Source organism: Trichoderma citrinoviride (genome assembly GCF_003025115.1).
Source record: "Trichoderma citrinoviride strain TUCIM 6016 unplaced genomic scaffold BBK36scaffold_8, whole genome shotgun sequence".
NCBI lineage: Eukaryota > Fungi > Ascomycota > Sordariomycetes > Hypocreales > Hypocreaceae > Trichoderma > Trichoderma citrinoviride.
In genome coordinates this window covers 136850-150871 of record NW_020194716.1, presented here as the reverse complement: position 1 = coordinate 150871, position 14022 = coordinate 136850, and the positions used below count along the sequence as shown (strand labels likewise).

General features: G+C 54.3%; 2 protein-coding genes across 2 annotated transcripts; one reads left to right on the top strand and one right to left on the bottom strand.

Moving 5' to 3' along the window:
- Positions 1-9466: 9466 nt before the first annotated feature.
- Positions 9467-9805, top strand: BBK36DRAFT_1120818 (hypothetical protein; the record flags this gene model as incomplete). The annotated part of the gene is made up of 1 exon (XM_024890745.1): positions 9467-9805. One exon carries the CDS (start codon positions 9467-9469, stop codon positions 9803-9805), a length of 339 nt encoding a protein of 112 aa, XP_024748856.1.
- Positions 9806-12397: 2592 nt separating this feature from the next.
- Positions 12398-13106, bottom strand: BBK36DRAFT_1120753 (hypothetical protein; the record flags this gene model as incomplete). The annotated part of the gene is made up of 3 exons (XM_024890738.1): positions 12398-12689; positions 12772-12917; positions 13053-13106. 3 exons carry the CDS (start codon positions 13104-13106, stop codon positions 12398-12400), a joined length of 492 nt encoding a protein of 163 aa, XP_024748855.1.
- Between the last annotated feature and the right edge of the window lie 916 nt (positions 13107-14022).

Here is a 14022-nt window from a genome sequence, read left to right as displayed (position 1 = left end):
AATGCGGGAGAGGCGGGTGAAGAGAGCTGGACAGGAGAAGCAGGAGGAGGTGGTGATGGCGATGAGGAGAGGGATGAAGGGCAGAAGAGAAGATCGTGGTCAAGGAAGGCAGGCAGTTGATGGCAGTACCTCAGGCACGAGTTTATTGAGGCCAAAGACTCGAGAGTCGCAGCAGGAACGAACGGGCGACAGGAGTCGTACAGCCGAGGCTGGTGCCTCTCGGGATTGCGCAAGTCACTTTTCAAGTATTTTTCTTAGTACAGGTACACGCATCTTCAGCGCCTGGCAGCTTCAAGTCAACAGTCACTCACAGAATCCTAGCCCGAGGCTTCGCATTTCACCTCTCAGCCGCAATATCGGATCGTCAACCGATGGCAGAATGTAGTCTATCGGTTGTCCTGTGTGTAACTGTTTCTGCCATCCTGCAGCTGACTGATGAGTTGGAGTTGGGAGTGCGGAGGCGATTGCGTCAATACAGTGCATATACATCGTGCGCAGTGTACATGGCACAGTACAGGTACCTGAGATCGAGGCGGCCTCGACGTATCCGCTACTTGACATGTTACGCGCCTGCGATGGCCGGGGGTCCCCAGCATCGATCAGTGGGGTTCGCGATAAGTGCGGCTGCGCTCCGTTTAGGGCCGTCTGTGCCACCTGTTTTAGCGCATCGTCTGGCGGTTCGCTGGACGGAGGTACTGAAGGAACGTACCGGTACTCGAAGGCATCACTCCTGGTGAAGTACTTTAGCCAGAGGTGGCCTCAGAGTCTCTACCTATTTCGCAGCACGACGTTGCTCCATCGAAACATGTGAGCAGCTCCTCTGTCGAGACGACTGAGCTGACTGACTGTTGTAGATGTGAAAGGGGTAGTATAAGAAGAAAATGACACAGCAGTTGTAGCAGTAGAAGCAGAGCTGAAAAGGCGTCGTCCTCGCATTTGGCCATCAAACGGCCACTTACACCGATTTCGTCCCGCCTTCATGTAGTTTCGAATCGGACGCCACATAAGGTATGCATTCAGAAATAGAGACAATAGTCGACATATCCTCGTGACAGCGAATACCAGATGACAGCCTCTCGCAAATCGTAGAGACAAGTAGATACAAGCTCCGGCTGTGACGAACAGGGTACGGTACAGCAAGATCCCTGCAAACCGCCGCCGTCACATTTGGCGCCGTCATCGCTGAGCACTACCTTAGGCTGTTGGATGGAGCCCGTGTAAGTCAACATCCCAGCGGTAAACAAGTCGTTTGTTGCTGTAAAAGAACCTGCCGGTTGCCGAAGTCGTCAATCGTTGCTGTGCCCACCAAGCATAGAACTCCTGTATCAAATGTCAGTACATACCCTTTCATACCGCTTAACCAATTGCAAAAAAGCAAAGGGGATTAGAGAGCTGAACAACAGCAACTCTCGACTCACGACACTTTCTTTCATCTCCGTTCGCCGTCCGTCTCCATCGTCCGCGTCTCCGCGCCGCCCCGGTTTCCCTTCAGCCCCCTCCCATGACGTGGTGACGCAGCCAACAGCCGAGGACCGAAGAGACACCACACGTCTGCCAAAGACGGCGCCGTTTCCAGCCTCATACCTACTTGTACAAGCAGTAGCTCGGCCTCCTATGCAGCCATCCCCAGCCCTCGTCACAAGTCCGCACCCTCTCCGGCCACCACATCAAGCAGCCTCTGGCCCTCGTGCCGTGACATGCCATGTGAGCCTCCATTTTGTTGCAGCCCTCTGTCCGCCTTCGTGTTTAGCGCCTCGACTGACGGAGTAGCATCACATCACACACATGCCACTTATGTATGCGCCTGCAATGCCATGCCGCGCACACGTGCCGCCTCCCTGTCTGCATTTACCTTCCCCCCTGGTTGCCTCATCGGTTCGCCTGAATGAGACTGCTCACGTATCGGTGCTCTAATATCATTGCGATTTGACAGCTCGGTGAGCTGGTGTGATCGGACGATGAAGCGTTCGGCCGATAGAGGTTCGTCTCAGCCACAGATCAGGCTAGGTATTAGTGTGCGAAACGATTTGCCCATGGTCAAGTTGTTGTGTGTGTATATTACTTCGTATATCCGTAGCCAAGAGTCTCCAATGCCCCTCGTCTATCCTGACCCTGGTCGATCTCATTGGGCTTCAATTCTCCGGCTTCTCATCAGGCGCCCACGAGGTCATCGACTTCCCATCGTCGCTTCGCCTCGGCTACCGTAGTCTCTCGACAGGACAGCGGCTGATCTCCAGAGGCCGGGGGCGCAAGCTAATGGCAGGCATCCGAATATGGATGACGGGCTGCTTTGCTGGCAAGGCTAGCTGGGAACGGTACAGCATGCCGTGTTGACCGTTGCCTGCCAACTCACTTGCAAAGCCCTAAACAAGGGAAAAGGGGATGACGAATGGAGCAACCTGCAGTATCCCCGTCTTGACGATTCCGAAATTGACGATGCCTCCGTAGGTCTTGTCCCGTTTTAGTCGTTAAAAGACATCATCAACCTTCGCCGCCTTCTCACTTGCATGAGAGCAATTGATGCGCTGGCCACCGCGGTCCAAGCACACTGACAAGCTGGGCGTCGAGCCCTACAAGCACTCACCTCGTGATTCATCATCTCTTTCGATGTCAATGGCCCAGAAGACATCCTTCTGCTCCGCAAAGAGTTCATTCTCCAAAAGGCCCGGCTCCACCAGCCGAGTCCAATCAATCTGGTCAGGCGCCGGCCGGCTGATGTCAAAGCAAGGGATCCCTTGCCTGCCGTGGACACTCCGGCCCTTCGTCCCCCGTAGCAGCAGAAGCTAGCAGCAGCCCGTCTCCCTTCGAGCCTCCGGCAAGGCGGAGCCTCAGATCCGCTGGGCTTAAGTGTCTGGCCGGCGTTAGCGCGAACACCCTGTGCGTGTGTTGTGTTAGCCATTCGTTGCACACCCGTCTGATGGGACCCAGGGCCATCTCCTCCAAGGGCCTCAGATACGGAAACCACACAAGCAAAGTCTGGCGAGCTCGGTCCTCCTGCTAGCTGTAAATGAAGACACAAAGTAAGGTTATGGTTTGGTCCTGAGTTGCCAACAAGCAAAGACCCTCCATCGCATACCAAACGCACCTTTGAGAATTGCGACTGCACAAAGGGGGGCAAGGTTCACACCCCCCTGAAGCTCATTGGGCAGGATGGAGGCGTTCGTCCGCCTTCACCACCCCGTCCAAATGCAGGCACCGACATAACTTCGAGCAAATGATCTCTCATCCCACCGTCCATTCGTACACCGGAAGACGATTCGTTCATCTGCACTTCCAGTAATAGGCTTGACATGAACAGCCCTATACACTCACACCCCGTCAGCAAGAAACATAAACTGAGTCCTTGCCGCCCGGAAAAAGCTTCACCGTGCGTGGTGTCTCACCGACAGAATCCAAGATCCGCCCCTTTCATTGGCCCGACTCCTCGATCTACCCAATGGCCCGGCCCCCTAGTCCGCAGTCCGCAGTCAACCGACCGATTTCCTGCGCAGCATCTGTGTGAGCCGTGATTCGCAGCAAATACCCCCCATGTCTTTCCCCAGCCAAGGGATTTGGTTCGTCCAAATGTGATCGTACGTACCTTGATCATGTACATCATTTTCGACGAGTCGCGGGCCCCCGGAATTTGGGCCTTTCTTTTTCATGTGCTCTCAGGGGGGAGGGGGTCCCGCAAAGGGGTCGGTCAATCAAGCGGTTGGTGTGTGAAATGATGCAAGTGAACGTGCTCCTTCGCACATCAGCTCATCACTGTATGTAAGTGAGCTGCTTCGCTCGCTGGGCCTCTTACACGGCCGGCTTCAACCGCTATTCCCCATCCCTCTTGTCTAGACGGGCGGTTATCGATTGGTGTCAAACGAGACCCAGCCATTGCTCGTCTTTTCTTCCTCTTCTTCTCCCTCCTTTCTCTCTTCTTTCCCTTTTCCCTTTTTTGGCGTCGGACCACGGACCCTTGTCACCCGTCTAGCACGGCCCCAAACGGCGGCCTAGACCGGCCACCCTCGAGACCTCGCTCAGCCTCACCGGAATGCAGAATTCATCGCCAGAAGCCTTGTGGTGAACAGCCCTTCAAGGTTGCTTCAGATACCACGATCCAGCCGTTCATCCTCCATCCTCCTCAGAGACTCTCCTGACTTAGTCTCTCACCTGTATCATCACCTCATCCAGCACGTCCAAGGCGGAACGGGCCGGCATGATCCAGATCACGGCCCGTGGCGAGGGGCACCAACAACTCGCTCTATCCAGGGGTGTTGGTTCCACCTTGACTGGCTTGGCGCCTCGTTACGCCATGTGTGTGCGTTTGGCAACCGCCTGTGTATGCGTGCGGGCATGTTCGAACGAGCACTGTGTGCGTATGTGTGTGCGAGCCTGGTAGTTAACCCACGAAGTCACTCATACATGTATCCCGTATGGGGGCAAGGATATGGCATGTAAGGAATGAAAAGATACGTGGAAGTGTACCGTACCTCGACCCATGTCCGTTCCCGTCCTCAACGCTGGTAAAACCTACCTCAACTTACCACCTTGGCCTCCTAAAACGGCCGGCCAGTCTGAGCGCCGGCCGTAAATGCAAGATTGGTTGGCATCATTTAATTTCTTCCTCGTCTTCTGACAAAGCCACTTTCGGCGCCTGGCGCGCCATGCCTCTACCTCTCCCTTCCTCCAGGTTCCCTTTCGGTCCTCTCGATTCATGTCATAGAATCCCGGTGCTGATTGAGCCGAATGTGTGAAGACGCACACCTCTTGATATGCCGAGAGCCCAACCTGGTACCCAATGCAACAACGGGGAAGCGTGATCCATTCCCTCTCCTCGGCCGCTCTCTTTTATCCGTCCACGTCAAAGCTCTCCAGCATCAGCACATCCAGCTCTCTGCAAAGACAAGACACGAATAAAAAAAATGAGAAATGGAAAAAACAAAAAGCGCCATAGGAGATGCAGGCTGTTCCCAAAGGAGAAGGCCAGCTCATCATCTCATTGCGGCTTCTCCGGCCGAAGCTCCACGGCCTCGATGGCTCCCGCGTCCTTGCTTCATGTTTCATGGTCCCTCTTCTTCACCGTCACTTAGAGAACACAGATTTGTCCCCATTTTCTCCCATCGCTGTGTGCTTGCAGGCCGCCGGTGACGGAATCGCTCCAGCCCGCTAATGTCGGCCTCGTGCTGCACCGGCCACTCGTGTTCCTGAGAGCTCCATATGAGAGACGACCTGGCCCTTGTTCTCTTGCCCTTGATATGAGTTGTTTGCGCTAGTCGTCTTGTAACAGGCGCTCTCCTGCAGCTTTGTGGATGATTGCAGCTTGTGGATGATCGGCGATTCAGTCCGAGCTTCACTCGCAACTCCATCTGCACATGCTGGGCATCTCTGTACAGCCCATAGGCGCTGGTCCTGCGTCCATCAACGCCACAATCCTGGTCCAGAGCCCTCTGGCGTCGCACCGGCTTCGCAAGTGTCGAATGCGTGGCAAGTTTCCCGTCATAACGTCCCTCTTTGCCCCAGAGTACAGCGTATAGCATACGGGCTCCGTATTTAACAGCGTGTTAATAGGAACCATGGCTCGGTTCCGTCTCAGGCTCAGCCCAGGTCTGATAGCTGGCCTGTTGATCGGCGTGTGTGTCTCGCCGGGGAAGCAGTGACATGCCTTCCGATCCAGTTGGCGACTCGAACCCCCCTGTGTCCGATTCACGCACGCACACACAGCTCATTGACGCAGTGCTTCCCAATCCAAGCCTTGCCCTGGGGCCTTGGGTTCTGCCCTTGGCGTTTTCATTTCGTTCCGAAACGGTGTGTTTGTGTGCGTGCGCCTGCTGTCGAACTCATCCTTCTCCGCCCTCTGGCACTCCCCCCCCCCTTTAACGCCACATCCACAATTAAAGATCCCCCCCGGAGAATAGAGCCGCGACAGGGGTTTGGATTCGTTCGTGATATCCTTGCGGACTTTGCCCTGTACACACATCATTAACATAGATGGGGTCAGCTAGCAGGACCACCCAGCTCATAGGACCACTTGAGTTGATCGAACACCCCCCTTCCACCTGGGTCAGTCTCCATACCCCTAAGCATAAACCCTGAGATGAGTGCTGATGCAGTCTGCCATGCAATTTGTAAATGGCCACCCCAGGGAACAGGGCTACTTTGCGTCCAGAGGAGTGTTGCCACGTTGGCCAGATGAACACAAGCTCGCTCTCCTGGCTTCTTGCCCCCGCTATCAAGCTTCTGCTGTGCTGACGGTCCATACGCCAAAAGGACGTGCAAAGTATCATCGCAGAGCAAAACGTACGCATGTCTTCGTGTAGACTTTATCAGAGGGACCCAGGCTGCGGCGTGGATAGTATGGAGCCAATCATGGCCCCTTCTTGGGCATCCGGGATATTCATGTGAGTCGTGAGGCATGCATAGACCACCCCCATGCATGCCCATACTGAGAGAAAGAAGCCATCGTCGTGTACGGTTCTAATAGGACGTTATCAAGGTGGAAAAGGGGGAGAAGAAAGCTAAACAGCTGCAGCAGAATCGGTTGTCCCTTAAAATAGCTTGATATCCTTGAGATGCTCCATTCTTCGCGCGGGTGGAGGTCCCTCGAAGCAGTCAGAATTGCCCAGACAAAGAAGGCGTAGCCGCGGTTCAAGTCTCTCCAGCCCGAATAACGCATCGTGCATCTTGTCCAACCCCATTTGGCGCGTTAGAGTAAGATGGAGAGTGAGGAAGACGCCTTCGAGGGAGCGACAGGTGGGGATCCCTCTAAGAGCCGCATTCACAGATGCTGTGTGACCAACGGACCCTGCTGTCTTTGCTGCTTCCGGCCGCACGTCCAAACTGTTCTTCTGAGAGCTTCATATCGTGGCGCATCCGACTCGAGCAGCATGACCGCGAATGGGGAGCCCGTCGACACCATAGAAAGAGAGTGTGAGAGTATGGAAGAGGTACGAGTGAGTTCCGTGGGCCTTCGAGTAAAATAGCATATCAGCTTTTTGTTCCAGCATGTAGTTACCCAGTGTGGCTCCATTGCCTTTTGTCCCCCCGTCTGTTTTCGGCTGTTTGTTCACTTAGAGGCAGGAGGGCTGAACATGGCCCTCCCCCTTTTTGGATGATAGACACTCAGACTATCCGAAAGAAGAGATGGTACATGCGCTGAATGAGCAACCTGGTGTTTTGTAGATGCCATTCAAGCGTAGTCACTCACATACGGACTCGTAGTAGTACCAAGTACTCCCATGGGACGGCCGACATCCACATCAGCTATCCGTCAAGATTTCGTCGACTCCAAGCTCGGAGCTTGCTTTGGTGCCCTCCCAGGCTGTTTTCCCGCTACTACAGGTATGGCCACCACGGCCACACTACCGGCCACTTGCGGGACGAACGAACCAAGACCCCAGCATACACCGAAATCGACAACCTGGAACCCATACCCAGGCGGTCAGGATCCGTCCCCCTGTTCCATGACACTTGTCCATCCTCGGGACGAACCATAAGAGAAGACCCACAGTGGCCGCAGATCGAGTCGCCCACTTACTTGCTTGTGGTAGGAAAAAGAATACTAGAGGGAAATGGCAGAGCAAAGGGCCCCCAAAAACTCAGGTCCTCTTTTCTGTGTGGCGAGGACAGCATTTGTATTTTCTGGTTGTGACATGCGTGAGCGGGCATTCGAGGGGCTCCATTTGTTGTATCAAAGTGTCGGCGTGCTGCAGTGATAATGTTAACAGAGGGAGACTAGGGCTAGGAGAAGGGGATGATACGGAATGGAGTGTCTTGGTCCAATCGAGAAGGAATCGGGCAAAGCAGGAACGAAGAGAACTGTGATGAATAGCACCCAGACTTACTGTGGTAGAAGGGGCATCTTCAGGTATGCCCCTTCTCTGCGTCATCTCGGTATTGAGTTTGGTCTGCTCGCCTTCCCCGATGGTCTGTGTGCGGACAAGCTGCTCCCCCTGTATCAGGGCTTTACACGGAGCGCTTTGGCAAAGCGAAATGCGCAGGTACACGTTTGTGTACGGAGTAGCAGCATCAACAGCATGTTGAAAGAAGCAAAAGAACGCGGGGACTCTCTGATGGATTTCCCTCTCTACAGGTAGCCTATGAGGCTGGACCAACGTGGCAAGCTCCTCTGCAGGCTCACGAGCACAGCACACCACCGGAGGAACACCCCTCCCAAAAGCGGCCAAGTGGAGGAGGAGGGAAGAGGTTATGGAAAAAAGGAGATATGGGGAACGCCAAATCACATGTGTCGGCCCAAGAATTGAACTTGGGCCATGGGAATTCTTGAGAAGAGTTGGTCTCCCACTCGGCGAGTTGCGATGGCTGAGGTCAATTGGCTGTATTGTAGTCGGGAGTCATGTAATCGCGTCGTTGACGCGCCAATTGGCAGCGGTTCGGCATTTGGTAATGAGGTGATGAGGTAAGTGAATCAGTGGGCAAAGGCCAGCAAGTGAGGCAAGGGGAGGCAAGCGAATGGCATGTATGTAGCCAGCCCATGATGGTGTTCTGCATCGAGGCTACCTTACCTCCACATCAAACCCCCCACACGCACACACACACACGCACACACACACGCACACACACATGCACCGCACACGCACAATTCCACTCCCACCCCCGTACTTGGGAAACCAGGAACGTGCTACGGGATACGCCATTGCACAGCAGGCAAGGGCGTGCCACTGGGTCGAAAATGAAAAGGGGGGTGTGTGGGAGAGGTAGGGCAACTGGCATATTGGTATAGGGCAAACGTACGGATACCCAATCCACGTATCAAAGCATCTTTTTTTTTATCCCGCAGGAAGCAGGACGATAATGACGGAGTTCGTTGGCCCGTGTAGAGGGAGGCTGCTTGTTGGTCGCTGGAGAGTCCCACCGAGAGAGGATTGGGTTGTAAAGGCGCTGTATGGTAAATTGGAAAAGGACGAGGGTCGACTGGAACAGCAGTTGATCAGACTTCCAGGCGAGTATAAGTTAGCTTGGCTGTCCCCAATGGCGAGATTCAAGGAAGCCGCCAGACTTACCAGCCAAGCCTTGGATATAGAAAGACGTCGAGTAACAAAAGAAGACGAGAGGATCCTCCAATTTCCAACGTTTGAAGCCATCAACCCTCGTCAGCCGAATCTACAAGCGAGCGAGCCCCGACAAGACTAAACGGGGTGCCCTGCATCGAACGATTCCGGCGCTAGTCTGGAAATTGCGTCCTCCGGATCGTCTTTGTCTCTTTGTAGGTGCCGACTTTAGCAATCTTGGACATCTCGGTAGCATCCTCTTCCAAGCTGGGAACTGGAAGATGGAATGCCTTCGTGGTGCCCAAGGGGGGATCGGGGCTTGAAGAACGTGGCCCGTTGTCTGGCAATGTCCATTTGCTGATGCTGTTGAATCGCAATGCAGTTCTCTCGCTCCCCTTTATCCTCATCCTCCCCATCCTCTGCTACTCTCTCATTCTCCTCTTCGTCTTTGTACTCGATCGACGCCACCCCTCGACGGAGTGACCATGTGTTACTTCGAACAGACTCGTTGGAGTTGCGGCTACTGGCGTTGGGGCCACTTCCGCCAGCAGTGCAACAAGGAATACCGAATGGGCGAGACGTGCGGGCTGAAGCTGGTCTATCACACAATCCCCGAAGCGGACGTCTGCAAGTTGTGCCACGACAAAGAGAAGAAACAGCGGCGTCTCGACAAGATGGTCAAGGACGTGGAGCGTTGGAGGAGTGAAGGCAATCGCTCAGCTACCATCGAGAGGACGGAGGGCGAAATGGCAACTGTCAGGGAACAAATCTGCGCAATGGAAAACGAACATGCGCTTAGGCAATTTTCGCTGGGTCAGGTATGAGAGAAGCCCCCCCTTCCCCTTCCTTCCCCACAATGGTTTCGAGAAATCGATATACAAGACATAGAGAAGAGTTGGCAAGGAGGAAACCACCGTGGTACAAGCGGCATCTTCGTGGCTAACCCTTTCTTCTCCTTCAGTGATGATGGCAGGGGGAACCAAGTCAGCTTACAGTAGACACGGCCACAAAGTCAAAAGGCTCGCCAGCGGATATCAGAGGCTAGGCACGACGCAAGAACTGGGTCGCCCTCAGCGCAAATGGCAGACCGGGAAGAAAGAGAAACAGGCCCTGGTCATGCGGAGAGAGATTGTTTTTTCCTTGTTTTTTTTCTTTTGTCCTTGAAGGCTTCCTAAGCCACGGACGTCGTTCGCTGTCATTCCGGGTCGCCGTTTCCATCGTCTTTCTGCATTTTCAGCATGGCATGGTGCTGGGCATATGAGAAAAAAAAAGCGGTTTTTTTATGCGTCGGTTAGAAGGTCATGAGTTTGGCCGAACTTCACTGTATAACTGGTGCGATGGGTCTCACGAAGGAGCGTCTGGTTGGAAATTTTCGTTTTGCTTCTTCTTTTCATTGGGTTGCGGTAGCGAATGGGTCGTTTTGCACTCCTTTTCTTGCTTTTGCTTAGATACCTAGGTACTGGGATCCTCAAATGACATGCTCCATGTTCTGTCGACTTTCAGAGGCGCCTCTTCCGGGGCCCTGGGCTGAGCAGGGCACAGATTTCGTGTAATGGTGGGCTGAAAGAGTTTTGTGGGTGGGCCGAGTGCTGCTACTGCAGACGACTGGGGGCATTTGCTGGTGACGAAGGCTCCTCGGCGGGGTGAGGGTTGATTGTGTGGCAATGTCCATCGTTTTCTTGATGTGATGGAGGCGACTAGTAGGGGGGGTAGCGTCCATGAATAGACGTCACGTCCAGAGGCGTCAGTTGGTATCCTGGTAAATCCTATTGATGCTGGTACGAGTATAGACCGTGGAGAGCCTTGGCGAGCAAGGAAGCCTCTGCTCAGGCATGCGTAGGGGGAAGAGCCGTAAAGTCCAGTACTTGAGTACAAGCAAGCGATGAATCTCCGTGAGCAAGACGCTTCGTAGATAGTCGAGCGAATGTCTCTCGCTTATCGCGTTTGTGCCTAGGCTAGAGCGCATGTAGCCCGCTTACATGGTGCCGGGGACTTGACGTGAAGAGTCGGGGGGTGGACATGGATACAACGCAAACGAGCACCGCATCTGTGGTTGGACGCGTTGCCATTCTGCTGCGGAATCTGCCAAGCGCACCGGTCTGCCGGGACCTCCATTGAGCAGCATTGTACGGAGCCCTCGGCCCAGGTTCAAGTACGGGCCAAACAACCCGCAGGAGATGTGATCGTTGCTGTTTTCGCCTCGATCCCCGCGCCAGTCAAACGTTGTCCGGGGCCATAAGCCACTGCCGTCTGTAGCGGGCTGACTGACGGGACCGTAACAGAGGAAGCTAGGGCTGTACGATGCAGCTCCGTGGCTATTGGTAGACTGCTCTGGCGCTCTGTCTCTTCTCTCCGTTCCACGGCCGTTCCCCTCTCCCCATCCCGCCTCCGCCCATCGCTTATGGAACGGCTCCCTCTAGCCTCTCCCGTCGCTCCCAGTCGGCTGCTGGGGTTCGCAAGCCGGGGGTGGCTGGCCTCGCTCGACTCGCCCTGGACAGCCCACCGAGCTGGAACAGCGCTTCTCAGAACCGTCTCCCGATGTTGTGGTTCCCTCAGACAAGCACAAATCCCGATTATCTGGATGTGCGGCAAGCCCCCCGACCCTGCCCACCCCTCAAAACGGAACCGTGGGAACTAAAACGGCGGTGCGAGCCGAGGCCGACGAATCAGCCAGGCTAAGAGACGGAATCCGACGGCTAGCTGGACAGCCATTCCTGGACAGCTTCTGGCACTACTGTCGACCAACGACTCCACCACCTCGGCCATGCACGTGTCTGTCGCTCAATGGACGCCTTGCGGTGAAAGTATTGTTCTTTCTACTCGATGACAAGAGGCCCAATGCCTCCGTACCGTAGGCGGGCGCGAGGGAGCGAGAACCTCTTCAATCATAATCATTCACTTTCTCTTTGGCGTCTGCAGGTCCATGACGCCATGTTTCCAAATCACAATGAACCAGTTGGATTCGGCGTCAAGCGCCTAATCAACTAGTGGACGCTTTGCTGCTGAACGGAGTATGAAATGGTATTTTTTCTTTCTCTCTCTTTGACTCTCCTCCATAAAGACCACTTGCTGGCACAAGCGCTTGCCACCCCTGGTCGTGCGCTCTTTTTTTTAAAAAAAAAAAAAGGAAAATAATAAAAAAGGGAGTGCGGTGCCGGGAAATTGGTAAATCTCGGTTGAAAAGGCAGCTCGCTTGAGATGCCGACGGTCGCTCGTAAGGAAGGGTTTCCGGCCCTCGACAGCGCCTTGGGGTATCGAAGAAGATACTGACGGAAAATAAATCGAAGAAAATAAAGAAAAAGGAAAAGGGTGTTTGTGAGTGCTGACTCTATCGTTGTTCCGCTGACATCCCACTGCGTCAGATTGTTCCAAGCATCATGATGTTTTGGCAAAAAAAAGCCAAACACACGGTATAATTATTTCATGGCCGCGGCCGCATCTGCAAAGGTCCCAACAAGGGCTGCATCGTCTTCTCCGATCGATCTGGAGCTGGCCGGACGGTTGCCATGTATCTCGGTCGTATCTTCGTCGGCAAGCCAGTCGACTTTGATGTCGGCTGGCGGACTGTCCTCCTGCGTGCTAAGTTTCGATACAAGGTGGTGGTAACGAGCGACACGGGCACCTTGGCCAGCGTAGGCGAAGAGCGTTGTTGTGGCTTTGCGGCCGGTGGAGTCTTGGGGAGCGATCTCGAATATGTCGACCATGTTGCTGCAGCCAAAGTCAGTATCTTGGATCCAAGGTGCTCATAAGGCTCCCTCGAAGGGAGTGAGGTCATCTGGAAGGGACCGACTTGGATGTCTTGGCAACTACTCGCTGCAGAGCCTCATTCTCTCGCTGCGCCTCGGCATTATCGCCTTCTCCGTTGAGCGCGCCGTCGCCGAAGCTGCCGTACTGCATGCCGTTTCCATCGTCGTACAGCAGGCGATTCTCTTCAGTCTGCGGTAGGGAATGACTCGGTTAGCGCCAGATTCGCAGGCTCAAGAGATGTCGCTGTCGCGGGAGCTGCCAAAGCAGCAAAGGCGGATCGCATAGAGCTGCAGAGAATCGCAGTCAAGTAGAGATAAAGCGCACCTCATCGTACACATCCTTCTGCCGCCCTCCGAGGCATGATTGGCAGAGCCCCATGATCTCGGGCTCGGGGGTTGCGCAAGTGCGTGCAGCAGCTCGGCGCGTGGTTGGTTGACGCGTTTCTCGAAAGCTAGCAGTCGGCCGGCGTGTTCATATCATTGTTTCCAGAGCGCTCAGCTGAGGGGGCTCTGGCAAGATGCGTGGTTTTGTCGCTTCAAACCCCTGTCTTGCGATGCTTGTCGTCGGTCGTTACCTTACCTTAGTCAAGGACGAGGCGCTCACTGGCTCTGGGGGGCTCGCGAGCGCCTCGTCGGGTAAATCTCGGGTCGCGCGACAGCTTGGAGCTCCATGAACCTTGGGTGGGGATTCCTCTTTCGGCAGCTCCTCTTGTGACGCCAGTCCTTTGTTCTTTGTCAGTGCTTGACTGCTGTTGGTGATGAATCTCTTGTCACTCTCTCTTGGCTCTTCCTCTCTTGATTTGTAGCTTTACTCCACAACCATCGTGACATGGAATCCAATGCTCTTGGGCTGTCCAATCCCCAATTTCAGCGCTTCTTCTCCCTATGTCTTCCCTGTACCCCGCTATGACAGCCGCTATAGATTCATCGGTCCATCCCAGGCCATCCCTCGACATACCGAGATGGGAGAGGAGATGGTTCCCTTGGCATCTCTCAACCCCTTGAATCCAATAAACGAATATATTGTCGCCCTTCTTCAGCTCAATTGACCGGACAAACGTTCTCTACAAGTCTCAAGGGACGTAGCAGGTCCTCTACCAAAATGCCACCACTTCAGTACAGCACAGAAGATCGATAAAGGGGCTGATGGCCTCCTTTATATCGGCATTATATCGACATCCCATTCTTGATGCATCATTGCTATATTCATACCGTCAGTCTACGTTAGACTCCCCTTCCAGCAAAATTTCAGCATCCTATTCACAAGGATATAAAGAACAGGGCGATCGCTTCTC